The sequence below is a fragment of the Panthera onca genome, chromosome A3 (assembly GCF_046562875.1).
Source record: "Panthera onca isolate mPanOnc1 chromosome A3, mPanOnc1 haplotype 2, whole genome shotgun sequence".
Taxonomy (NCBI): Eukaryota; Metazoa; Chordata; class Mammalia; order Carnivora; family Felidae; genus Panthera; species Panthera onca.
Window position 1 is genome coordinate 129,044,580 of NC_138341.1, and position 27,453 is coordinate 129,072,032.

General features: G+C 44.1%; 1 protein-coding gene across 1 annotated transcript; it reads left to right on the forward strand.

Moving 5' to 3' along the window:
- Positions 1–1,260: 1,260 nt before the first annotated feature.
- On the forward strand, positions 1,261–17,527 carry PARD6B (par-6 family cell polarity regulator beta). Its single transcript, XM_060620182.3, has 3 exons — positions 1,261–2,709; positions 7,115–7,337; positions 15,048–17,527. Exons 1-3 carry the CDS (start codon positions 2,644–2,646, stop codon positions 15,869–15,871), a joined length of 1,113 nt encoding a protein of 370 aa, XP_060476165.2. The 5' UTR covers positions 1,261–2,643; the 3' UTR covers positions 15,872–17,527.
- The last annotated feature ends 9,926 nt before the right edge of the window (positions 17,528–27,453 follow it).

Sequence of the window (27,453 nt, forward strand, 5' to 3'; positions counted from 1 at the left end):
ATGCCACACCCAGAGGAGGGGAGAGAGGACGTGACAATACCTCCAGGAATGCAGGGCCCACGCAGGTGTGTTGGCATCCACGAACTTCCTTTTGAAAAGGGCCTGATAAATCAGGACGGATAACAGGAATAAAGCTCAGCCAGCCACCCAATAATCGCTCACATTGAACTGGGGCCCTGGCTTCCAGGGCACGGCGACTGGGGAGAGGAGGGTGACAGCTGAGAATAAAGGTTCCTAAAGGCTGTGACAGGTTTTTCTCTTCAGCGGTCCTAAAGTGGGTTCCCTGGGTGTCCCTGAGACCTTTTGAGGGGATTTCTCAAACCCAACACGATTTTCACAATACTAACACAGTCACTTCCTCTTGTCACCCTCGTTGTCTCACAGGTATATACAGTGGTGTCTTCTGAAGGGGCATGACATGTGATGATTATCACCCTGATGACTGTTGGAAGGTGTGCTTTTGTGTTCCTGTGTTTGGACATCGATGAACAGTAAAAGACGTGAGGCACATAAACAAAATGCTTGGGGGCCTCTATAATTTTTAAGAGTGTCAATGGGTCTTGAGACCAAACTGTGGAGCTGCCCACCTCATTTCCAGCGCACGTTGAGTCACGTAGCAGGTGCTTCTGAACAGATTAGAGGTGGCAGGCCTTATTACTATTCTGCTTGGGGTGGAATCCTTTCCATCCCTTCTTCTACCCAAAGTGACCATAAAAACCTTAAATTCCCTCACGGACACATGGTGAACCGAACCCCCTCCCCCACCGCCAGGGGGAAAGATGGGCTTCTCACCTTGGAGCCCAGGTGGGGCAAAGTTAGCACGGGGAAACCACACTCGCTCCACGCCGGCCCGGGGCAAAGACCTATCTGGGTCAGGTACCTTGCTACCTGCTGAACAGTGAGTTGACGTGGTTGATGTGGTCCCTGCCTCCTCATTGCTTTCGTCCTGGGGCGGGGCCAGATTACTCCAAAAACATGAAAAAAACCCGAAACCTGCCACACACGTGCTGACAAGGATGTACAAGGTGTCAGACGGGATCTGAGGTAGGTAGACGGTGAGGGGAAGGCCCTGAGGACTCGGGTGGAACCAAGCACCCTAAGCAATTCGTCCTGGCCACGGTTAGGCAGGGTATAACCGTTCCTGCCCCCAGCCCCAGGTGGGCGCAGGGGAGGGGTCAACAGCTCTTTGTGAGCCGGTCCCTGGTGGGTCCTTCTTCAGGGGGCGGGGACTTGAGGGTCTTCTGCCCACTTCCTGGGCATGGCCAGTGCTTAACAGCGTCCCTTTGAGAAGAAACCTGCTCTGGGGCATTTGGAGGGAAGGGTTCAGTCTTTTACCAGGGACACAGCTCTATCACTCCGGTGGGAGAAAAGGACATTGTCCAGGGGCTGTCATTGGCGCAAAGAGCGAATGGCCAAGAAATGGCTGGAGGAGGGAGAGAAAGACTTCAGTGGTTAAAAATAAACAAGTACGAAATAAGCAAAGGAAAAAAGAAAGCCCTGGAAGGCCGGTCTGGAAGTCCTCAGGGAAGCCGCACCGGAGGGGAGCCATCCTGGTCCTCGACTCTCTTTCCCTCCCTCACGGCGCCCTCTCGACCTCGTGGGACCTGACGGATTGCAGGAAAAAATCTCTACGGACAAAACCAAGCCTGAAGAGCCCTGATGCTCTCCCCTAGTAACTGTTGCAGAGGCGAGAAAACTTTTATTTTGTAACCAGACTTGCAGCTGGACGCCGAAACGACCCAACCGGGTGGTGGAGGGACGCTGCTGCAGGGTGCAGCATCCCAAAGCGGACGAGGGGCGGGGACGGCGGGAACCGAGCAGCCCCACCCCACTCCTGCAGCCCGCTGGGCCGCGCAGCACACCCCCGCGCCGGGCGCGCTCTCGCCGGGACTGGGCGATCGGGCGCGTGCCTGCGCTTGCGCAAAAGGCCCACCCGCCCCAGCTCCTCTCCAGGTGCGCTCGCGCTTCCGGCCGGCCTTCCCGAGGCGGAAACGCCGGAGCCCGCGCATGCGCTTTATGGATGTCCTGCTAGGTCCGGGGAGGAGGCCCAAAGCTTCAGGTGATCCCGCCCCTCCCTCGCAGCGCGGGGCCAATCGCAGGGCGGTGGGCGGGATTTTCGAGAAGGCGGTCCGCCCACGCGCTTCGCGAGGCGGGTATCGATTGGTTGGCGGCGCGGGCGCAGGTGCGCGCTTCCTATTGGGTGTGGGCGGAGCGCGAGCCGCCGAGGCTTCTGCGGCGACTGCAGGTGAGCGCGCTCACGCGCCTCCGCTCCGGCCAGGCTCGGGTGCGCGCGCGCGCGGGCGTGCGGGGGAGGCGGCCGAGAGCGAGACTGCGGCGCCTGTCGCCTCTGCTCCGCCCCCTCCTCCTCCTTCTCCGCCGTCGCGGCCGCCGCCGAGGCCCGGAGGGAGGGAGTCGCGTCCCCGCCCGCCGCGCCGCCAGTCGGACCCTTGGTCTCGCCGCGTGAGGAGCCAGCCGAGCGGAGCTCTGCGCGGAGACCCGGGCCGCGGCCGCCCCCTCTGCAGGTGCCTGTGAGGAAGCGCCCGGGCCGCAGCCGCGTCCCCAGCCCGCCGGCCGCGCACTCGCTCCCTGCGCTCCCGAGGGGCGGCCCGGCCGGAGGAGGCCGCCGCGGGGCCCGGCCTCAGCATGAACCGCAGTCACCGGCACGGAGCGGGCAGCGGCTGCCTGGGCACCATGGAGGTGAAGAGCAAGGTGCGCGGGGCCGGGCTGGGCGGAGCCGCCGGCCGATGGGGGCCAGGGGAAGGGGGGTGGCCGGGGCGGCCTGAGGGGGCTGCCCGTTGTCTGCAACCGCGGGGGGGGGGGGGTGCGGCAGTGGGATTTGGAGGCAGGAGGTAGCGGAGAGAAAACTTGGTGAGAAGGGGGCGAAGGTGGGGCTTGGGTTTGCCCCTAGCCCAGGTGGGAAGACCAGTGGAGCACTTAATCTCGTTCCTTAAATCTCATTCCTGTGCGGGGATGGGAGCGCTGGGTGGTAGGAAATCTTTGGGGGGGAATTCTAGCTCCTGGTCTGTGAGTCCAAAGTATTTGGAGCCCGCGGGGCCACAAAATGTTACCCTTTCTGCGGTTCAAGGGTGCATCGAGTTGGTGAAAGGGAGAGCCCAGTGAAGTCAAGAGCCCTTTTAAAGTTAGCTTTGCTTCCTGCTAGGGATTTTTCCAGCACTAACTTTGGTAGGCGTTTAATCTACAAAATTAACACTATCACCTTTCGTTTGAGTAGCACTTTACAGTTTGAGGTTGGATGCGCTTTTCATTCCATCGTGCTACCTTTTCACATCAAGTGTTTTCATTCCTGACCGAGCGGTATGCCCGTCTGCTGAGGATTCCGTCCCTGTCCACTGAATTCCTGAATCGCAAGGCTCCCTGAGCAGGGTAGTCTGTAGGGATTAGTTAGAGCATGCTTTCCAAAAGGGGGTTTTGAGCTGGAACCTGGAGGTGTTCGGCAACCACATTTTCAAGCAAAACCATTTCCATGAGTTGAAGAGTCAAAAAGAGCTTAATCTAGTTTGCTTCTCGGAGAAAACAGAGGGCTCAGGAAGATGATGACTTCGCCAAGCTCTGCTTTCATGACAAAACCTGAAAGCCTTTTTACAGAGTAACTTCTACGCTCCATAGAATACAGATGTTTATGAGAACGTTTAAAATAGAGTTGAGAAAACCAAAACGGGGGTACAAGCCTGGGAGAACAGTACAGCACGTATCCACTTAAAAAATAATGAAACGTCATTGAATGTAAGACTACTTAGGGCAAATACAAAATCAGGGAGCCCGTGGATAGAATGGTTTTATTGTCTAGAGTTGATAAGCAGAGTTGTGTGGGTTGCTGTAACTGAGATCCTGACATCAAGAATATTGGCATGAATTTTTTGTAACCTCATTTAACGATGCTATTTGTGACTTAACTTGTGTATCAGGATAGGCACTAGTTGCAAAAACCGTTGTTTAATAGGGACAGAAATGCAATTACGGCAGTTTAAGGAATACACTCTTCCCTGTGTCCTCCATGGAACTGTCATAGCAAATTGGAGGGACATGCTTAAGCTAAGGGTTAAGATGACTCCAGATACACAGACGTTTTTCCTGAGCTGCATAGGGGCAGTAGTGGTTCTGTGCCCAGTGGTTGAACTTTCTCAGGCATTTCTGTTATAAATCTAGGTTGCGCCTGTGGGAGTTGAGGTTAAGAAAAGAAAAACACTTATGATATTGCATAATTTTAAAATTCAGTTTGTGGTCCTAATCTTGGTAGCAAGTCTTTAATTTTTTTATCCTAGGAAAAATGAGTCGAGATTCTACGTGCACTGATAAATACAGTGAAGTGGTAATTTATCTCTTGGACTAGAAACCTGGAGCATTTGGGGGACTGGAATTTCAGGCTTTCTGCCCCTTCTCTGCTGTCAGCTGATCTGTGAATCTTTCCCACACTTATGTCGGCTACATGTTACCTATTTGACCTGCCAGGCTGCCCTGTTAGTGAACCTCCTCTCTTAACTAGAGTCAAGGCGCTCTGAGAACCCGCACCAAGTGAAGTGTGGCTCCATCATTGTTCTAGCTGTCGATGAATAGACACAGCATTAGGTCCTGTTTTTAATGTGTCTGTGACACCTTGTGTTTTAAATAGATATTGTTGACACACTTATTTTCAGTGGATTAAATTAAACACTTGTCCTCATCATTTAAAAAATATTTGGACAGATGTTTGAAACAGTATTTCCCTTTGTCACTGCTTTGGTGATATCAGAGCTTTTTACAAAACTGATCCTCAAGAGGTTGCAGCCAGGACCAGGTGATGTGCAGATCCGCGTTTGGGAATCTCTTTTACTTCTGCGTAGAAAACAGTGTGTCAACTTCATTATCTTTGCGGACCTAGGAGAGTTCTTAATCAGTATTGAAGGGGGTATCCTTTAATAACCTTGGGACAGCTCCTGAGCTGTACATTTTCTGATTGTTATTCGTGGGCAGACAATATCAAAATTAACTTTGCTTTTCTCGGATGTACCAACAGATGCTGAGAGAAGGTGTCCATTCTCCCAGGGGAGAAGGCCAAATTCTGTGTGGCCAGGACAAAGTAGACTGGGCTAAAAAAGGGTTATAAATGGTTCACATAGTGGATAGTTGTTGAGTGGGTCTTGATTTTCTCTCTTAGTATTTTTCTTCACGTAGTCAAACGTTCTCTTGGTCCTGTTTTTCTGCAAGAAGCATAACAGTTTCTCTTGTTTGGTTTTGTTTTCTGCTAACATTTGCAAAAGGGCACAGCTGCCGTGAAGCCATACAGTTTTTCATTGTTTTTATCCTAACATTTAAGGAAGAGAAAAAATGTTAAGCAGAAGCTTTTCACCCAAAAGCTTTAGCAAAAGCAAAGACATTGGAGCCCTGAAATGTTCAGTTGTTAGATGTTACTCTTATACATGTACCAGGAGAAGTGATAACCCTGGCATGAATCAGAAAACACTAGCAACTCTGCCTTATGATACCAGAATAAAGAAAATGGAGGAGAAACAGACTTTTGATAACATCGTAAGACTAGCTCTGATATGAAGGGTGTTGCCCAGTTTTTATTTACCTTGAAACATGAAGGTGTGACTAAACTTTTTGAGAGTTTTAGGTATGAGTCACCTTATATTCTTGACAAATGCTGGTGTTTGTGTTTCAAGAATGTGTTTTGGAAACTTTTTAAATTATTTATTAGAGGTAAGAGTCAGCTTTAGGGAGTTTTTAACTTAATTTAAAACTAGTGAGCAGTGTGGGTATTAGTAAGCAGATGAACTTCTTAAATACAATAAGGACAGTGACTTCAGATATCCCATAGGTCCTTGGGAAGATGAATTGACACATTTGTAACCTCTCAAATTATTCTGACGGTGACTTTCTCTGCATGATGCTTAAGGCTGTGTTAGCATTACATTACATTAGAATACATTAATATTTCTTGTTAATAGTAGATATTTAGAGGAAAAATAAGTTCAGTGGTAGAACATATTTGGCAAACATTTGTTTAAAATTAAAAAAAAAAATCAACTGTAGGACTGAACTGAGTCTGTAATATCCGGTCTCCACAGTGATTCCTTAAGAGTGTGATTATAGTTACATAGCATTTCTAGACTTCTGTGGCCAGGACACTTTTTGAGGAAGGCTGATGAACCTTTCCTAGGTTTCCACATTGAGGAAGGTAGTCCCATATTAAGTCATAGATCCTGTTTATCAGGGACTAGATGAAGCCAGTCCTTAGTGTTCAATAACAGCCACTTTAATCATCTGGCATTTGGAGAGCAGAGATGTGATTCTAGAGTAGGGAAACATACCCGAAAATCAGAATTGTGAAGGTAAATATTGGGTCTGATAGAGGTGTTTCTTTGATCCCTTAAGACCTTGCTGATGTCATTGTCCTCTTTACCCACTAATTGGTGAGCTCCTGCTCCCAGCCCATCTATAGGGCTCAGCACTGTGCCAAGCACATAACCACTTCTTGTGTTAGTTATGTGGGTGGTTGTAGGATATACATTTTATGTATTAATAAAGCTTCTTTTTTCCAGCATTATCATAGGGAAGATACTCCTTATCTCTAGACCTATTTCTTATATACCTCTATTTGTGTGGTAGCTTAATGCCAAGAAACTCAAAGCCCCTTTTTTATATGTTGCTGTTAATTCTTGCCACTTCCTGCGAAGTCATAATCCCTTTTATAAGGGAAGAAACTTAGGTACTTTTTGCTAATGACCAAAATAAAGACTTGGGCGCATCTTTGTTACCACACGGCCTGAGTGGGGAGAGTACTGCCGGTCGAGATCTGGGCTCCAGACCGGTTTGAGCTGAGTCACCGTTGCAGGACAGTCCCCAGTGAGGCCTGCGTACCCCAGGGGTTGAAGTGAGCCTGCATCTCCTGAAGGGAGTGCCCCTCAGAGATGCAGTGGTGAGAAGGCACATTCCTGTGCCTTTCTTATGCTGTTTTATCTGCAGATTGTGAGGGTTCCAAGGACTGTGTCACTGCCACTATCTTGTTTATTAAGGGAAGTACCGTGCCTGTTAATTTTCCTGTGGCGTGCATTTTCAAATCGGGTCCTGTTACTTATTTTGTTTTTAATTAATGTGTTCATTGTATTTATAGTTTGGAGCGGAATTTCGTCGGTTTTCACTGGAAAGATCCAAACCTGGAAAATTTGAGGAGTTTTATGGATTACTGCAACATGTTCATAAGATACCCAATGTTGACGTTTTAGTAGGCTATGCGGACATCCATGGAGACTTACTACCTATAAACAATGACGATAATTATCACAAAGCTGTTTCAACGGCCAATCCACTACTTAGGATTTTTATACAAAAAAAGGGTAAGTACCACTGTGTAGAAGAATTGTTTTAGAAACAGAAGTAGTTTATTTTCCTCATTGATAGGATATGCATTGAATATTCACTTTGGTGAATAGAGTTTTGTTCATTCAGAAAGATGTTTTGGAAAGGCTATGACTTTGAAATCAGAGAAACATTCTAATTTTTTTTTTTTTTTTTTTTTTTTTTTTTTTTTTTTTTTTTTTTTTTTTTTTTTTGTGGCAACGAACTCTCAGATGCTGTGTTTACTACTTAATAGATACCTGAAGGAAAGTTACTTACTTAGGATGTTTTTCACAGAAATAATGTTAGTTAGTTATCTGGAAAATTAGATAGGAAGCCATTATTTTGGAGGAATTTAAACACTGATATTAGTCTTGCAAAAGAACATTTGAAAAATCATTCTGTGGGACAAGCATTTTCAAATGTACTTTGAGTCTTAAAACTTTTTTTTTTTTTTAAACTTTACGGCCTCCTCCGTGTCTGCCTGTCTGCACATGGGCCTGATGTGTGGGGTTTATTCCTTTGTCTTTGGTAAATGAAGAGGTTTAGAAAGCCAGTGTGACAGCAGCAAGCTCAGTCTTGGCGGGATAATGAGAGCCTTTCTATGTTTATAAACGAACCCAGAGAGCAGTTTGAGAGAATGGGTGGGGATTACCCTTGAAGGTGAAACTTTATTTCCAATCGGTTGATAAGCCTTGGACCACTCCCAGGGCTTTGGGACCGCACTGGTCTTATAGCTCTGCTTTTCTAGGTTTGGAGGAACTAAAGTCCACCGACAAACCTCCGAGGGTCACATTTACGCTGTTCACAAAATACTTAGAAGCACACACGTTAATTTTCCCAGAGACCCCAGAGATGGATTGCGTAGGAACCTAACAGTGGTGTAGTACAATTAGAGTATTAGCCTAGGAAGATTAATTTGGCTGTTGGGGATGAGATGGAGTGAGCAGCGGTCTTAGAGGAGAGGACAAGTAGCTGGCATGACGAGGCAGCCGGGAAGCTGCCCCGGTGGAGGAGGCAGGTGAGGAAAGGGGCGAATCTGGTACTTGAGAGTCACTGCTCCCCACTGCATGGTGGGGACATGAAGAGGACTCAAACAGAATAAATAGGTTTCTGGATTTGAGTCTGATGGCTGGGACAGTGCCATAAACAAGCAGAATTTGGAAGAGGGACATTGACTTGGAAAGAAAATGGATTTGGTTTTAGAACAAAAAAGGCTTATTTGGGGGGGTGCCTGGGTGGCTCAGTTGGTCAAGTGCTGACTTCGTCTCAGGTCATGATCTTGCAGTTTGTGGGGTTAAGCCCCACGTCGGGCTCTGTGCTGACAACTCGGAGCCTGGAGCTTGTTTTGGGTTCTGTGTCTCCTTCTCTCTCTGCCCCTCCCCATTCATGCTCTGTCTGTCTGTCTCTCTCTCAAAAATAGACTAAACATTAAAAAAGGGGGGGGGGCTTATTTGGCTGATGAGTTTTAATTGTGTCATATAGGAAATTGGAAGTAGGAGACTGGAACTTATGATCGAGATCTAGAGGCTCGTCAGAGAAGATTGAAAGTCTGGAAAAGTGATCATTGAAATTCTTGAGAGTGGACATCAGGTCTCGCAGGGATGAAGACAGGAGTGGGCCCTTGTCTAGTTGTGTAGAGACTGTTGGAGAGGAAGGAACGGCAGTAGAGGAGAGAAGACAAGACATTCAAGCGGAACTTGTGTTAAGCAGAAGAAGCTGAATCATTGAGTGGTAGGCCTTCCTTGTTAGCCATTGTAATTTTCATTAAAAACTTCATTGCTGTTTGGAATGTGTATTGAAATGAGGAGTGACTATTTTTAAACTCCTGCCATCCGACAAAATTTTGTTGGATTATCCTTTTTGTTAGATTTTAAGAGTTGGATTATACCACTACGTGTGCTTATTACTGGAATAGTGACACTTAATGATTGTGGGATTAATCCTGATGTCTGGTAAGGGAGGTTATGTTCTGCTATTTGCTTTTTAAATATGTTTCTATGTGAACAAAAGTTTTTTTTGCCCTAGAAGTAAATGTCCAATATAGTGAACAGCTCTTAGAATTTGATTTAGAAATAGGCAGTGCATTCAACAGAACATTTTTGCTTTTAAAAATACAAGTGTAATTTGGGGCGCCTGGGTGGCTCAGTCGGTTGAGCGTCAGACTTCGGCTCAGGTCATGATCTCACAGCTGGTAATTTCGAGCCCCGCGTCGGGCTCTGTGCTGATAGCTTGGAACCTGGAGCCTGCTTCAGACTCTGTCTCTGTCTCTCTGTCTCTCTCTCTCTGTCTCTCTCTCTCTCTCTCTGCTCCTAACCCACTCGCATCCTATCTCTGTCTGTCTCAAAAATAAATAAACATTAAAATTAAAATTAAAATGAAAGTGTAATGCAAATAGGACTTAAGGAAGGCAGAAAAGTAAGCTGGTCGAGTCATTCCTGCTTCATAACCCCCCTTCTCCCTTCCCACTCTACCCAGAATAACATCCTTCCTGCCTTGGACTTTACAACGTCATCTTTCTCTGTTCCCCTACTCCCTCATCACAGCCCACCAGGCTGGCTTGCTTTCTGGCTCAGATTTGGAAAGCTTGTTGCTCTCTCTGTGTTTCTGCTGTTCTTTTCCCCTTTTCCTTGCTCCTCCCATGGCTCCCTCCTCATCATTCAGATCTTAACACACATAACTTTCTTCTAGGAGTCTCTTTGGACCACCCTAGCCAAAGCCCCCTGACCCTCCCACCTTTATCAGACCTGAAGTCACCTTATGTAAGGGCAAGTTAGTTATCTTTACTGTCTGTCTTACAGACTTGCTCATTGCCCTGTGATTCACGGTGATACTTTTTTTTCTTTTAAAGATCAACAGATGCGTAAGTAGAAAGCTGATTTTATGTAAATGATAATCAGCATTAAAGTCAGGAAACTAATATAAAGCATGACATTACATATAGTAACATTTCACTGCTTAATTACAACACATTTTCTGTTTTCTTGGCTTGTTGATCCCAGTTTAGGAATCGTTAGGGCAGCAATTACATTTGATATGGTACCAAGTGATTTTAAAAAACAAACTTCAGAACCATTTAAAATTTTAAAACTGTGTCTTTTACGGTACATCTTTAATTGAAAATCTGATGCTTCTAAGAGTTTCTTTGAATTGAAAGGTCACAGTTGAATGCATAAACTATCGTTACATATCTTGAAAGGTTTTATGTTTTATAATAATTTGTTGTTAGAAGAAAGACCCCATCTCTAGGGCTATTATCATCCGAAGCAGAACCAAAAGAAGATAAAGTCTCTGGTATCTTAAAAGTTGTATTCACAGAGAAGATTGCCAGATCTTTTGTCAGCCCCCATCCCCTGTTGGAGTTTAAAAGCTTCGCAGCTCGCATGACAGGCAGCCAAGTCTGGGATCTGTTGTGGTGCTCAGACTCCTCCCCAGATCTGATCAGAATATCCACACCACAACTTCGTGGTCTATTATCATCAGTTTTTGTATGATCTCAGACAAATGCATTTTTATCTTGGATTTATTCAGAAGAGTTTGCTGGAAACACTAGAAGGGCCTCCTTTTACACACTCTCTCACTTAAGACATGGTCTTGTGGCCCAGACACCTGGTCAGGCACCCCATTCATCTCTTAAAACTGTGCACTCGACATTATTCTGCAGATGGGCTTTAAGACTCCATTTCAGTGAATCAGGGTTCGACTTAAAAATGCTCTAAAGGATATGCATTTTAATTGTAAATTGTAAAAAATGGTTTAAAGGTGTGGCCCAAGAAATAAGGTCAAATAAAATAAAAAGAAGAAATTGTGACACGAGTTGCTCATGACAGAAACCTGGGTGTCACCTTTGACACATGCCTCCCTTTTGCTCAGGCACCGAGCCTGTTAGTATTAAAACTGTTCTAATTATTTTTCACGTTCGTTTCCCCATCAGCACTACCTCTGCTCCAGGCCAGGGGCCATCCAAAATCACTTCACGGCTCCCCGTTTTCTCCCTCAGGGCCATTCTCCAGTTTACAGCCTGGGTGAGCTTAGTAGAAAAACCCAAACCTTTGGTTTTCTTCCCATTGCCCTTAGGCTGAAGTCCATAATCCTTAACCCCCCCACCCCCCAGGCCCTGTTTGTCTGCAGGGCCCCTGCTGCCTCTAACTGGGCTCTTGGCTCCTTCTCCTCCCCTCCCCCCCTCTCTCTATTGGACTTCTTCGTCTGCCCCATCCAGCCCTTCTCTATATTCGTTGGATCCTGTGCCTGGAACGTTCTTCCCTCCCTTCTACCTGATTAGCTACTGGCTTCTTTTCCAGTCTCAGCACAAACCTCACTTCCCTGGAGAAGCCTTGTGTCTCCCTGCAAACCAGGCCAGGCTCCTACGGTGCACTGTAGACAAACCACACTTCTTGGCTCCTTCTAATAACCTAATTGTTTGAAATTCGGGTTGCCGGCCCCTCTTGTGGAGTCCCCTCTTGTGGAGTCCCCTCTTGTGGAGTCCCCTCTTGTGGAGTGCAAGCACCACGAGAACAAGCCCCCACCTTCTCTTGGTCGCAGGATCGGCCTGGCTACATCCTAGTGCAGCTTCGCGTTTGGTGATTGGTTTGCTTATATTAGGAAGTGAAGGGATTTGCATACTTTGAATGTTGCTTTAGGTGATATTTAATCCTTTTAAAGCTGCCAGATCTAGTTCATTTAACCATTTTGGATTAGAACAAAGGTTGGCAAACAAGGCTTGCTGGCTGTTTTTGTAAATAAAGTTTTCTTGGACCACGGCCACACTCATTCCTTTACGTACTGATCGTGGCTTTTGCAGCAGCGACTATATGACCTGCAACACCTAAAATACTTACTCCAGAGCTCTTTTGGGGAAAAGTTTGTCGACCCTGGAGGAGGATAATTTCAGAAATTACTTCCTTCCCTGTCTTCTCATCGAACTTCAAATGGGTCATCGTGAACTTTCTTGATTACTGTGAACTGTTACTGTGTTTACTCTACAGGGGTGCTGATGGGGTTTATAGGAGGGTTTGGGTTTTTTTATCCCCCAGATTTGCTTTAACACCGTAGGCTTTTATTTCGTGTATCTGTGCCTGCCCTAGGTCACTAGCGGACCCTTACCCCCTGTTCTGAATCTGTGACTCACGACTCAATGTCCGTTAAGGAATGAGACAGCCAGGCCTTTCGGAATTAACTGTTGCAAGAGTAAGAGGTCCCGGGGAGTGGCTGCAAGGCTCCTCTCTTAAGTAAAGCACAGGAACTTTCTGTAAGGAAGGGAGACCCGCAGTTTGGCTCCTGGCAGGCATTCCAAGTGGATCTGTGATGATCGCAGTTAGCTGACGCTGTGGCTGAGAGACGGGCTTGGGATAAGGGAGGTGTTGAGCCTGTATCATGTACTGTTGCATAAGCCCGGGTTTTTACGGCGTGGGGGGCGGGGAGGTTGCTGTGAACCAAGTTTGCAAACTTTCCATCTCATTGTGAGTTCAGTGCTTTGATACACAGACTCAGGTAGAAAATGAACTCCCGGTTCCCAGTGGACAGTCACCTTTACACTTTAAACTAACACTCTGCACCCTGGCTTCCTGCCAAAATATTTCTTTTCCCAGTGGCTAGAAACTGATTAGCTAGATGGGAGAACAAAGGTGCCTTTGTACTGGGGCATATTGCTTTTGAGAATTTAGCAGAGAGCATTCAAACAGTCTGGATGCAATGCCAAATTATGCAGATTTAGGATTGTTTTTTCTTTTTTGGGGGGAGGGCGGGGGTCAGGTTTCCCATGTAGGCAACTTAATTTTGTTCCAGTGTGTACAGTGTGGAATTTTCCTTATAAATATTATGTAGGTTTTTTTAAATTGATTGTTTTAAAATGAAAAGATACTTTTGGGAAAATACATTCAGTAGAAGACTGTTGTTGATAGTCTTTGCCAAGTGTTGCCAAAAAGATTCTTGTGTCACTGGGTTAATTTCCAAAGCCAAATTATAAATAAATTTGTCTCTGTAGGAACATAGTATGCATATTTTATAAATGAAGACAGAATTTGCCCCAGGGGGAAAAAATGCCAAAAATTAAGGTACCCCTGGTCTTGTACATTTATCTGCAACTAGCCTTTTTTTTTTTTTTTTTTTTTTTTTTTTAATGTTTATTTATTTTTGAGAGAGAGACAGACAGGATCTGAAGTGTGTTCTGCACTGACATCAGAGAGCCCGGTGTGGGGCTCGACCTCATGACCTGTGCCTAACTAAGTTGGACGCCTAACCAACTCGCCACCCAGACGCCCCTCTGCAGCTAGCTTTTAAAGAATGTTCAAGCAACATGAGAAAAAAATACCCAAGTTCTCCATATTCAGACCCACACCTGACACTTAATACTCATTATGTGAATGCGTAAGGTATTGGCCAGATAAGAAAATCCAGGTCCAGTCTTTCTCTGTATTTTGTACTCTTAATGGTTATTTTGTACCCTTGATTTCCTGGTTTATAGAGTAAAGATGGAAATATTTATCAATAGAAGGTGAGAGTGCAGGGAAAGAACGGAAGCTAAGCCCTGTACCACACAGTACAGTGATCTATTCTCTGTAGCAGGAGCTGAGGCTAAGATTTTTTAATTTCTTCTCATTGGTCATTTTTGAAACATGATTTCAAGTTTTGTACCTGTGGTCAATTTCATTTCCTTTTCTACCTCATTCTCTGATGAGATGTTTTGTTTGTAGATGCCTTCCTTCAACAGTGTGATTGAAGAATACCTATCTGGTTTTAGGTGCCCTGTTTTCCCTTAGTTTACATCAGAATTCTAGATTGCTGGCTGGAAGAATGAATTCAAGCCCGCGGATGTTATTTGGCTCAAGCTGGTTTTTGTTGTTATTTAATTGGGTATCAGCATTTAAAAATGAGAAATTTTTTACCTAAGAAAACAAGGCTCCGTGGCAAATTGGATTTGGCCACACAGATTTCTTTAGTGGAAGAAAGATGCCTGCAGCAAGGGGGCCGTGCCGCACGTTAAATGAGGCAGCAGCTCCGGGCTGCCAGGGTCCTCCCTCCCGCCGGTTGTGTCCCCGCCACCCAGACAGGTTCCTTTGCCCCCCGTTGTTTCACACACGGTGAAGAAAAAAGTTAAAAATCTTCCACTTCAGCGTCTTTCAAAGTGGGAAAATGGGAGATGAAGAATTCCCCCCTGGAAAGCTGGAAGAGAACATTCGCAGAAGACCAAAATCCCTAAGTTCTAGGTCTATATTCCTCTTATTACATTATCATTTAATGCATATTATCTGCCCAGTCAGCCTCTCATACAGGTTCATTCTCTTGATTTACCTTGGGATTCAAAAGTGTCGTGTTTTACATCGAGGAGAATCAGAAATATGCAAACTGGAGGTTCTTAAATGAAGGGAAAATACATTTTATGTAACGCATTTGAAATGATGTTTAAGAATGGTTTGTAAGACTTACCAGAATTGTGTTTGCCCTCTTAATGCTTAATAGCCTTTGAGCTTGCTCAGATTTAACTTCAGCATTTGCTTCTTTTGTGATGTGTGCTTGAGAGGGCCACCTAGTGGTTTCCTTCTGGTACAGCAGTCTTACCGCTGCACTACATTTTGATCTGATTAGAAGCTAATATTTAAATTGTTTGTGTACCAAATGCATGTGAGTTCTCCCTTCTGTAGAGATTCAACTGTAGATAAGTGGGTGTTTTTACAGTATCTCTATAATTATCGTATTTTATTTTTAAACAGAAGAAGCAGACTACAGTGCCTTTGGTACAGACACACTAATAAAGAAGAAGAATGTTTTAACCAACGTATTGCGTCCTGACAACCATAGAAAAAAGCCACATATAGTCATTAGCATGCCCCAAGACTTCAGACCCGTGTCTTCTATTATAGACGTGGATATTCTCCCAGAAACACATCGTAGGGTTCGTCTTTACAAGTACGGCACTGAGAAACCCTTGGGATTCTACATCCGGGATGGCTCCAGTGTCAGGGTAACACCTCATGGCTTAGAGAAGGTCCCAGGGATCTTTATATCCAGACTTGTCCCCGGAGGCCTGGCTCAAAGCACAGGACTGTTAGCTGTGAATGATGAAGTCTTAGAAGTCAACGGCATAGAAGTTTCAGGGAAGAGTCTTGATCAAGTAACAGACATGATGATCGCCAACAGCCGCAACCTCATCATCACGGTGAGACCAGCAAACCAGAGGAACAATGTTGTCCGGAACAGTCGGACTTCTGGCAGCTCTGGCCAGTCCACTGATAACAGCCTTCTGGGCTATTCCCAGCAGGCAGAGCCGAGCTTTGAGCCAGAGGATGAAGACAGTGATGAGGACGACATTATTATTGAAGGTGACGGAGTGCCGCAGCAGATTCCGAAAGCTGTTCCCGCTACCGAGAGCCTGGAATCACTAACGCAAATAGAACTCAATTTTGAATCTGGACAGAATGGTTTTATTCCTTCTAATGAAGTGAGCTTAGCCCCCGTCGCAAGTGGCACAAGTACAGAAACACGTGCTCCAGATCAAAAACTCTTAGAAGAAGACGGGACGATCATAACACTATGAAACCTTTGTCTGAACGTCTTCTGAGTGAGGATGCCGTAGGGACTTGTAAATTCGGTAGTTTAAAGCATATATACCTCTGAACCAGTGACCTGGAGCAGGCATGAGAAAAATAATATTGCAAGCTTAAAATGTTATTAAAATAGTAGTTTGATAATTGTTAATACAAACTTGGGTTTGTCAGAGGTGAGTTTAAGTCTAAAAGGGGCCTTTGCTAATGAAATTATGTGCTTTTGCTATTTTGTCTACAGAGAACTGGATGTCAGGGCGCGTTCTCAGAACTACGAGAGGGCCAGATCATTTCCGTTCAAAGTGGTTGTGTATTTAACCTGCTGTGCAGAGCCCAGTTAGCTTTTTCTTTTAACTATATATTTTTTTAATTCTAATGTGAAGAAGTCCGATTCTGTCCTTTGGTACCTTGGGGACCTCAGCTCCTATGTTTCTTGTATTTTATCTTGATTTTTTAATGTTATTCCTCCGTTGCTAATTGTTACAAGTAATTTTTTCAAATGCCTTCTTTCCCCCCTAATTTCTAAGAAATCGAACCAATTGACTGTTTTTAGGAATTGCTTCCTAGGTCATAAAGCATTGAAGCCATGGTCTTGAATTAAGAAACCGTAACAGTTGTCCAGGTTAAAAGTTTGTTCATCCTTTAGCTTTCCTATTTACGAACTCATTCCATATGTGTATGACTTACGTTGTCAAAGGCAGTTCCATCAACTGGTGATACTTGAGACCCCCTTAATCTCTTCTGTCTCATTCCCATCTCATTGGAAATCATTCCTTTTGTCGTTAGTGTTTTGTTGGCGTGCTTTTATACTCTTTTCACGTATTTGAGTAGTATGAATCACTTTGGATTAAAAAATGCACCCAAATTAAGAGATTTTTACACACAGGACAAACTTGTGCACTTTTTATATGAGATACGTGGGTTTTCCTTACTGGGATTTCTAGGGACACTGCCTACACTTTATGAGAAATAATATAGTATTCACCTTGGACAGGTAGCATTTATTGCTATTAATTTTATGAGGCTATTTATTATTTTCCGATGCACCCACTTAGGACAAGTTGGAGGTAAGGCTGCTAGCTCCCAACCCTCGCCTGATTCCACTGGACAACGTGCACAAGCACCGCTTGTATGTAGCAAGTAAGAAGACTGCGGGGCGCACACGCGTGCCCTGGGGCTTACGGAGTTTCCTCTGAGTTATTTATTATTAATTTTATGGTAAGGCTAGGACAGATGGGTACCTTTGTACCAACTGTGTGCTATTGAAACAATGAAGAACTAAATGGCTCCGTTTTGAAGGATATTTTCTCTCTGGGAAAAACACATGAAGAAGTCTGCATTAGATGAAGGTGGCTGGACTCAGAACACGTCATGTATGTTGCTCACGGCACCACTAAACTGACAACTGCACAACATTATGTGACACTGTACCTTTTCGTTGAAGTCACCCGAGTTCTTCCGCTTCTATACCACTATTTTTTAACGGCATTCCAGCTCTAACATTCTGTGAGTTGATACAAATTTGACTCTTGAATGGCAAAATGTTAACACATAGGTTAAATTTCATGCGTATTTTAAGCGGTGCAGGGGTTTAACATTTTAAGTAAAAATCCTTTCACACACTACCTCTCTCTCCTTTTTTTTTTTTTTTAACAAAGTTTTAACATCAGAGCTTCTCTCTTGGGAAAAATACTTCAGGGCTTGACTTTTTGTACACATTTTAACTATAAAGTACAGATTTGTCTTGTATGTATTCACGAAAATGGAAATCAAAGCTGCTAGTGCTTTTTATTTTAATTATCCTGCTAAGGGCATATATGAGTGGTGTTTTAAGGTAGATTTCTCATTTAAATTATTGGTGACATAACTGATGACTAGACGTATTGTAAAGCCAGTATGGACCTTGGTTGTACACTAAAATGTCAAATCATTGGCAGTCTCAATTATTCCAGGTATACCTAATTAACAAAAATATCAGTGGACTCCACATAAAATTTTGTAGTACTAAATGTCAAGCCTAACTGTGAATTTTGTTCTGTATCTTGAGTAAATTTATGATGTTCTCATGAGCTATCAACAAAAATATATGTACTTTTGTGAACTATGAATTTTCTAATTAAATTTTACATGCAACATGATTTTTACATGAATGATACTTTGTTTAAACTATCAAATGTCAGTATTTTACTACAATTTTATTATAAAATGTACATTATCACTAAATGAACTTTGATTTTAAAAATCAAATTAGCTTTAGTTGTATATTATTTTTTACAAATAAAGATAGACTTGTATAAAGGATACTTTCTTGTTTGCAAATATATGAATAGTCCCCCAACACATATTTACCAAGCACTCACTATATAAAATGAATAGGAAGAAAAATGCTAAGCTTAATAACAGTATTCTGGCTTCCTTAACTTCTAATGTTTAAAAGATAAACACCAAATTGTATACACATTGACTGCAACCATGTCTGAGCATATGATTATAGGAAGATAGCATTTAAAATGTAGCTATTCGGATTGTGTGAGACATTGTGTGTGATACTCATTCAGAGTCATCATTTGGATTGTTAGAGATTATTTGAAACAAGACAAAAGTAGTTTGTAATGGGACAGTTTATCTTCTGAGATTCAAATTCACTTAGTTACGCTTTTTATTACCACCCTATATGGCACTGCCTGTACAGATTGGATTCATTCCAGTTTAAACTGGACCATGGAAGAACCCTGAGATAAATCAGACCCTCCTCCTGAGCCCTTTCTGATCCCAAATTCATCACTGTCATTAGCTTAGCTGATCATGTGTGCTAACTCTGCCAACCAGTGGGGAGTATGATCCTTCTGATTCCTTCCCTCGACTTAAAAACATTGAAAATCCTCTGAGTAAAAACTCAATAATCATTTACATAGATCTCTTCACGTCATTGATTGGTACAGATCGGTACAGATCGATTTCATTCAATGTGTGATGTTTATCTCTGGGTGTCAGTGTCCATGAAACAATGGTGTGGAACTAAAATACCCCTATAACCCCCCAAAATATGACCCCAGTGCTGTTTGTTCTTAAATCCCTTCCAAGTTTCTAGTTCTGGGTCAAGAATTGAGTTTGAAGGAAAAACATAGAAGTTTGCAAGGAAAAATTAGTCCCTCTATTCTGATTGCGTGTGTTAAGGTGCTGGAGCTAATGGCGACAACTGGTTATTTGGTTTTCCCATCTTTTGGATTGATGAAGTTTAATTGTGGGTGATGAAGCTTTGAGAGTGTGTATGTCGTGATTTGGCAGCTGAGCTCCCAAACAGAGTGCGTTACTTAGAAGACATTGAAAGTCTTGACTTTGTATCTGTGACAGTGTATCATTTAGTGATGGTGGCTGTTACCTGCGGGTAACTGGTGCCTCCTGGTTCTGGTGAGATGACGTATGTGCTACCGAAGAGCTGTAATTGGCTGCATGTCTGACTGTCTACTAGAAGGTAAATAGAAAACTAATTGGTTAGATTCAGTAACTTCAAAGTCCTAATAAGTATATAGCTTTTAGTTCCCTAAAAACCGTTAAGATTTAGATAACATTTTAAAAGATAATGTTCTTCCTAAATGTTATTTTATAAAATTTGTGTATTTTATAAATTACTATTAAAATTCAGTGGAGTTCATATTTTATTGACAATCTGTATTTAGCTTTCTCATTTTAGGAAGCTCTCTTTTGGAAATGGTATTCATTACAACACCAGTGAATGTTCTTCATGTAATAGGAAATAATTATTTTTACTTTATTATAATTAGTTCCTTATAATCCCAAGGAGTGGATAACAGAGTTACTTAATACAGTGTTAGCAAAGGTAACTTCAAAAAATTTTTTTTCATTTTATGAATAATAGGTAAATTCATTCTCTGTATTTTAAAAAAAAAGCTGAAGTTCCTTTCTGGCCACTAAGCATACTTATCTATCCTATACTTTGTTATAAAGAAGGAATTCAAGCATTTAAAATAAGTGACTCTAAGGGCACCTGGGTGGCTCAGTCCGTTAAGCAGCCAACTTCAGCTCAGGTCATGATCTGATGGTTCGTGACAGCAGAGAGCCCGCTTTAGATCCTGTGTCCCCCTTGCTGCCCCTCCCCTGCTCGTGCTCTCTCTCTCTCTCTCTCTCAAAAACAAATAAACATTAAAAAAAAAACCTAAGTGACTATAATTTATAATCCAGATAGGGACACGTGAGTGAGTGAGTGTGCTATCAACTCTATGGACAGGGCGATCAGGGTGAACCGGAGGTGTCCCAGGTAAATTGTAACGTGAGTCACCCTATTAGAGATACTACAGTAGGATGGCTTTCAAACATTTTTTTAAACCTGCAACATTAAGAAATGCATTGATTTTTGTGGTCGAACAAATATATAATTGCAAGTGTCACAAAGTAAAACTTCATTACGTGAAAAATGCTCTGATTTCCTATTCCATTCTTTAAAATGTTTGTTGGGACCTCCCCAAACAATTTCAGAATGCGCTAGTTTGAAAAACACTTGTGAAGCACTTTGCTTTCCACTTAAAGAGATTTGCCATAGAAAATACTAGTATTCTTCTTAAGGGAGTTGGCAGCAGCATTGTATTGCTCGCTTTTATATTTTGAAATGATTTCAGGCGTGGGCAAGAGCTGCATGAAAATATGGCTTATACCCTTCACCCAGAGTACACCCACATTTGCTTTATCTCTCTGTAGTTTCTCCTGAAACATCCGAGATTTGGTTGCAGAGATCACAGCCCCTTAACTCCTTAAAGACAAACACATACCTCTCCAAAACATGGATATTCTCTTACACATTCCTTTATACAACCAAAGTTCATTTATCAAATTCAAAACGTGTAACAGTGATACAACAATATCTAATACACGAGGCATTCTAGAATCTCACCAATCGTCCTCCAAACAACCTTTACAGAAAATTCCCCTCTCCTGCTTAGACGTCACATCTCTTCTCTCTCCTTTCATCCAAAACAGTTCCTCAGCTTTTCTTGGTCTTTCGTAATGTTGACTTTTTTGAAAAGTAAAGACAAACTGTTTTTGCAGATTGTCCCTCAATTTGGGCTTGTCTGTTTCCTCATCATTAGATCCACGGTATGTGTTTTGGACGAGAATACCGCGTATATGATATTCTGGCTTCACTGTACCGCGTCAGGAGGCACATGTCCGTTGAGTTCAACACTGCAGACGTAAAAACAATTTTTTTGGTTTTTTTAGTAATCTCTGCACCCTACCTATAGGGCTCAGTCTTACAACCCCAAGATCAAGAGTAAGCAAGCTCTGCTGACCCAGCCAGCCAGGCGCCCCAAAACACTTTCTAATGGGAGAAGCCGCTCACATTCTTGTGTTGCCCTCCTTCTAATAATTCTTATGCTGATAAACATGAACGGGTACTTAGGAAAGACCTCTGCTTTCAACATCTGTTTGCTGTACATCTTGGATTGTTTTCTAATTGAAAAAAAAAAAAACAAAAACGATAGAAACATGAAATGGCCTGAATATCCCTAAGTGTCCTGTGCCCGACTACATTTCTGGACCCAGGGATTCTGTTTTCTGGCACTGACCCGAACGGAAGGAAAGCACCCCCAGTGAAACCCAAATCACACGTGTCTGGAGAATGCTAATTGGAGGCTTCTGCCTTTGGATTCTGTGAATTATGAATCGACGCAACTCCAATTGCTGAAATACCAAGACTTATTGGCTACATAGCCGAAAAATCAAGACTAGAACTCCGGCACAGATATGATCTAGCCGTGCTGCCTGATAAAACTTCCTCCAGTGATGGGAACGTCCTATATTTGCTCGTTCCAAACAGTCCTCGCTAGCCCACACGTGACTACTGCCCATTTGACGTGTGCCGAATGCAGCCGACATGCTGAATTTTTAAGTTCATGTAATTTATTTTTTAATTTTAATTTTATTTTTAAAATTTACATCCAAATTAGCATATAATGCAACAATGATTTCAGGAGTAGATTCCTTAGTGCCCTTAGCCCATCCCCCCCACACCTCCTCCAGGAACCCTCTGTTGGTTCTCCATATCTATGAGTCTCTTATGTTTTGTCCCCTTTCTTGTTTTTATATTCTTTTTGCTTCCCTTCCCTTGTGTTCATCTGTTTTGTATCTTAAAGTCCTCATATGAGTGAAGTCATATATTTGTCTTTCTCTGACTGATTCCGTTTAGCATAATTCCCTCCAGTTCCATCCACATGGCTGCAAATGGCCACATTTCATTCTTTTTGACTGCCAAGTAATACTCCATTGTATAGATATACCACATCTTCTTTACCCATTCATCCATCAGTGGACATTCGGGCTCTTCCCATATTTTGGGTATTGTTGAAAGTGCTGCTATAAACACTGGGGTGCATGTGCCCCTTTGAAACAGCACACCTGTATCCCGTGGATAAATACCTAGTAGTGCAATTGCTGGGTCGTAGGGTAGTTCTATTTTTAATTAAGTTCATGTAATTTAAAGGTAGCCACGTGGAGCTAGCGGGTACTGTATTTTACAGCACAGGCAAGAGTCTCTCTCCATTTCTTGCTTTCCTCTGCTCTTTTCCTGGCAATTGCCTACTTGTGGTGGCGAAAACGACCTCCGGCCACTCCAGTGTGTCACACAGCTCACCCGGAAGGGAGCCCCTCCTCCCCACTGATCACAGCCACAGCCTCCGAGCCAATCTGCACGGGCTCTGGCTGCGTCATGGGCCCAAATCTGGACGGGGTTGGCGAGGGGTGGTTCCACAAGGAAGCGGAGAATCTGGGCACTGCCGCCACAGGAAAGAGGAGAGACCACAGGAAGTGAGCACAGTGGTTACCACTTGAAGTTCTGTTTGTAAAGTATTTGGGTATACTTCAGGTTTTGCAAGGGAGAGAGTGAAAACATGAAGTACTTTGCAAAGGTAAATGAGGACAGAGAGCAGTCCTCTCTCTATCAAAGGAAATGGGGAAGGTGGAGATTCGATTTGGGGTCTAATGGCCGTGTTGGGAATTTGAAGGACAGGTTGAAATCTGATGATGACAGCATCTGGACTTGTGTTTTCAGGTATTATTGTTTGCTTTGATTTGCTTTGAATCTGATAGAAATCTGGTATATAAAGAATACATAAATCTGGGGCGCCTGGGTGGGTCAGTCAGTTAAGCGTCCAACTTCGGCTCAGGTCATGATCTCGTGGTTCGTGAGTTCGAGCCCCGCGTCGGGCTCTGTGCTGACAGCTTGGGGCCCACTTTTTGGATCTTCTGTCCCCTTCTCTCTCTCTCTGCCCCTCCCCCACTCTCTCAAAAACAAACATTAGAAAAAAGAATACGTAAATCCAATAGAAACTTTGATTGCAGATGGCAGAAAAGTTCGAGTTTTATTATTTTTGAAATACAGAAACGAGAGAATCGTGGTCTTAGAGCAGTGGATAAATTGAGATGTCCCAGGGGCAGGGAGGGGTGGGCAGGGCAAGTGAGCTGGTAAACCGGAGTCCCTGTTTACACGTAGGCACGCGCTCACACACAGAAAACTGTCCACGGTTGTCACGTGGGTATGTGTGGCCCCAGTGTTGCCAGCCCTTTGAACTTTTCAGAAGGTGTCAGAAATCCAGAATTTCAGTGAAACAGCCTGATTGTTTGAAAACAACTTCTGAGACAGGCTGGCAGTTCACCTCCCCGTCTCAGAACCCTCAGAGACCAACCCTACCAGGGGCCCTGTTTCCACTCCTGTGAATCTATTCCCTCGAAGGTCACTGTGAGGCGAGGGCGAGGTAATGTGCGAAAGGGTTTGGACGGTACCTGAGGACTAGGAAGCACTCAGCCAAGGTTGGCTGCTCCGTCCATGTCTCAGGGAGATGGCTGGGGCCCAAACGGATTGAGTGAGTGGCTGGAGGCAGTCTCCTCGTTCGGTGCGACTCCAGAGCGTGGTCCCGGGACAGCAGCATCGTATCACCTGGGTGCATGTTGGAAGGAAAGGCAGGTGCTCGGGCCCACGTCGGTTCTACTGACTAGAACCTCCGCTGGAGGGCGTCGTGCATTTTCACACGCTCTCCCCAGGTGCTTCTGGCCCGCTAAAGTCTGGGGAGCTCTGAAATCCAGCTCATTCTCTCTCTTTTCTTTAATTTTTAAAAAAAATTTTATTATTTTATTAAGGATTTATTTATTTTTGAGAGAGAGAGCACGCGCACGTGAGCGGGGGAGGGGCAGAGAGAGCGGGACTGAGGATCCAAAGCAGGCTTTGTGCTGTCAGCACAGAGCCCGGTGCAGGACTCGAACTTGCAGACTTCCAGATCATGACCTGAGCCGAAGTTGGACGCTTAACCGACTGAGCCACCCAGGTGCCCCTGAGATCCTGGTTATTCTCTGTCTCCTTCATTCTTAGCAGCACTGTCTTAATGAGCATGGCTCAAGGGTCTTCTGAAAGTCACGAAAATGATGAAAAGCCTGCATCTCCTCTTGTGTAAACTGTGCTGTTAACTCACTCGGCAGAGTAAGCTTCAGTCTCCAGCCCCCTCCGCAGAGGGTCCTGCTTCCTAAAGTAGGACAATCCGATTGATCAGAACTGCAGTTGGGACTGAATGCATGACTCCCCACACAGATTGTTACAGGGGTGCTGAGAAGCAGCCTCTGCAAACTTCAGGCTGCATTTTTGCGCTGGGTTATCTGCTGAGAAAGAACTAGAAAAGGCTAGAGCCTGACTCACAGAGCAACCCACAGATGGGATCTGGGCAGCATTCCTTCCTTGCCCGTTTGGGCTCCAGCAATGCGCAAAGGAGGAGGAAATAGCACGCGCCCGTCGTTTCTGACTAAGACCTGGAGCAGGTGACACTCCAGCGAAACATGACACACGGCACTGTTCTTATAGAACATGGGGGTTCCGTTCCCAGGCCTCGTGTCCTGCCAGGCTCACGAGCCTTCCATCTATGGGAGCTAGTGAGTTGCTTATCAGGTTTTCTCCAACATTCCCGGAGGCCTTCACCTGCTGCCTCAGGTATGTACCCGTGGTGACTCAGGCAAAACTCTGTATGCTTAGTGACTCAGAAACTAAATCATTAACTTGGTAAATGCCTGCCGAGCGTGGGGAAAGGGAGCTTGGAGACGGCTTCAGAATGTGGGTCTTCCGGTAATGCCAGCGAGGACGGCCGAATGAGAACAGCGGTGCCGAACCGTGTTGCTTCTCAGGCGGGCCACGTGCTAAACGGACAGTCCCCTGGAGTCAGGATCTCCAATCAGCCACTCTGAGAAGCAGCACCTCACGGGGATTATAGAATGTGTGCCCAGAAATGTAGGTTTCATTTCTTTGAATTCCTATCCGGTACAGCAGAAAAACGTGCAAAAGGCTTCTTGACTTAAAAACACACCTACACACAACTTTTGATTTAAAATGGGGTATATGCAAAAAAAATAATAATGATAAAATGATTTAAAATGGGGTATATGCATTCCACACACACACAGTGCCACACGATACTTGAGAAGGGATTCCAAACAAACCTCTCCCCAAAATGGCCATCGTCGTAATCCTTCAGTCCCCCGTGGAAGGCAACAGTAAAACCTCGGCAATTTAGTTGCGACACAAGAGGGTTTTTCTAGTGAGCTGGCCTGGCCGTCCTGCCTGCACCCCCAGGGTGTCTTGGCCGGTGTTCACAGGACCTGTGCCCAGTGGGGCTGGCATGTGCCTCCAACAGCCAAACAGACCGGGCCAGGGGAGAGGGAGGGGACAGTCAGGGAGAGAGCCAGGAGAGGAGGCAGAACGGCTGGGGAGGGCTGAATGGGCTACATCAGCTGCTGACAACTCTTCAGATATCTTTGTTGTCCTTTCCCGCTCCCTGCGTGGACACCAAGGGGACACAAAACCCCTTTGCCGGGGCGCCTCCGAGAACTCATAATTGTTTGTTTTTCAAACGGCATGTAAGGAGAGAGCGAAACATCCATGGTTTTGAGGGATGACGGAAACAATGCAGAAGGTGAAGTCACCTTGACATCCCTTAATCAAGCCGTGAAGTTCAAGTTCAGCCTGCCAAGTCGTCTCTTATTTTAATCATGGTTTAGAGCTTTTCCTCTTTAGAAGAGTTTGTGTTTGAATGTTGGTGGCCGTTCTAGGACAGATGGATGGCCGGACTGATAATGCTTATGATGTCTTTCCTCTTTTAGACATGTGAAGGCAAATAATGGTTAAGGATGGATGAAATATTTAACAGTGGCCATGCATAATTTATCCCTGAGTGGGTGCTCATTTCCAGCCCAGTGCTTGCCTCTCAATTAGGGCTTCTCAGAACATCAAACCACTGTCTCCTTGGCAAATTGACATTCTGCTTATTTTTACTCCTTTCTTCCTAAGACTCATTGTTTTTAATTTTTCTTGTTGAAGTACTCATTCCTAGATGTCGTTTTCATCAACAGGAAACGAAAGTAAAACCCATATGCAGGCAAGGTTTTGCGTGTGGTCATTTCTGGGCCTGGGGTGGGGGTGGGGGGTGTGGAGTTTACTCAGAATTTCAGAGATGTACCCAGGAAGGAGAAAAATATATTTGTACATATAACTATTGCTTATGTAGACTGTTTAAGGAAGCCGTGTGTCCACTGGAGTGATATATGATTTCAGGAGAAATCTTAGGGAAAAAAAGCGTATATATAAAAGAAAAAAGTCACCTTTCCCCAAAATCACTTTGCAGAGATAACCACCCTTAAGTTTTTCAGTACATATGCACATCAAGATATATTACCTGGCATGTATTTTGACCAAAACAGGATCCACAGCAACATATAAATTATTCTGTAGTTGGCTTTCTTCGGAGGACAATATATTGGGAATGTCTTTGCTCTGTCAATATCGCTCTGCATCATTTATAATGGTTTCATCGTATTTCATAGTATAGATGAGCCGTCATTTTGTAAGACCAATTCCCTATTGTGAGCTGTTTTCATTTTTTCTCGATTCTAAACAGTGCTGGGGTGAACAGCTTTGTAAATACACCTTTTTGTTCTTTGTTCCATTATTTCCTTAGGATAAATTCCCAGATGAAGAATCCTCACGTCAAAGCATACATGTTTTTTTTGGAAAAGGAGATCTGGCTCAAGAAAGTATCCACTTTTCTTCCAGAAAGGCTGCTCTCCTTGACATCCTTACCAAGGTTCTGTGTGAATCTTTTTCCCTCCCCAACCACTAGATTTGTTTTTAAGCTCTTCCTTATTTAATAGGGGGGAGAAAGAAGCTCATAATTTTACTTTGCAGATTTTTTATTATTAGTACAAGGGGTTTTTTTTTCATTGTTTATTTGTATTTATTTTATTATCTTCTCTATTTGGGTCCTTTGTACAACATCGAACAAATCGAGGTCTTTTGTTTTTGGCCTTTTGTTTTTTTAAAGTGGCCTCCATACCCAGTGTGGGGCTTGAACTTATGATCCCAAGATCGGGAGTCGCATGCTCTACCGACTGAGCCAGCCAGGCGCTGTGGCCTTTTCTTGATATACACACGTTGTTTTATATATTAAGGAAGCCTTTGGGCTCATTTTTTCCTAATTAGTCATTTGCTTCTTACTGTGTCTATCTTTGGTTTTTGTATTTGATGTATAGG

What these genes read in the sequence shown, in the direction of transcription:
- PARD6B (XM_060620182.3), top strand. Translation starts at nt 2,644, where the DNA reads ATGAACCGCAGTCACCGGCACGGAGCGGGCAGCGGCTGCCTGGGCACC. An exon ending in CCATGGAGGTGAAGAGCAAG is followed by an intron (nt 2,710 to 7,114) that starts GTGCGCGGGGCC and finishes TTGTATTTATAG; the next exon opens with TTTGGAGCGGAATTTCGTCG. An exon ending in GATTTTTATACAAAAAAAGG is followed by an intron (nt 7,338 to 15,047) that starts GTAAGTACCACT and finishes ATTTTTAAACAG; the next exon opens with AAGAAGCAGACTACAGTGCC.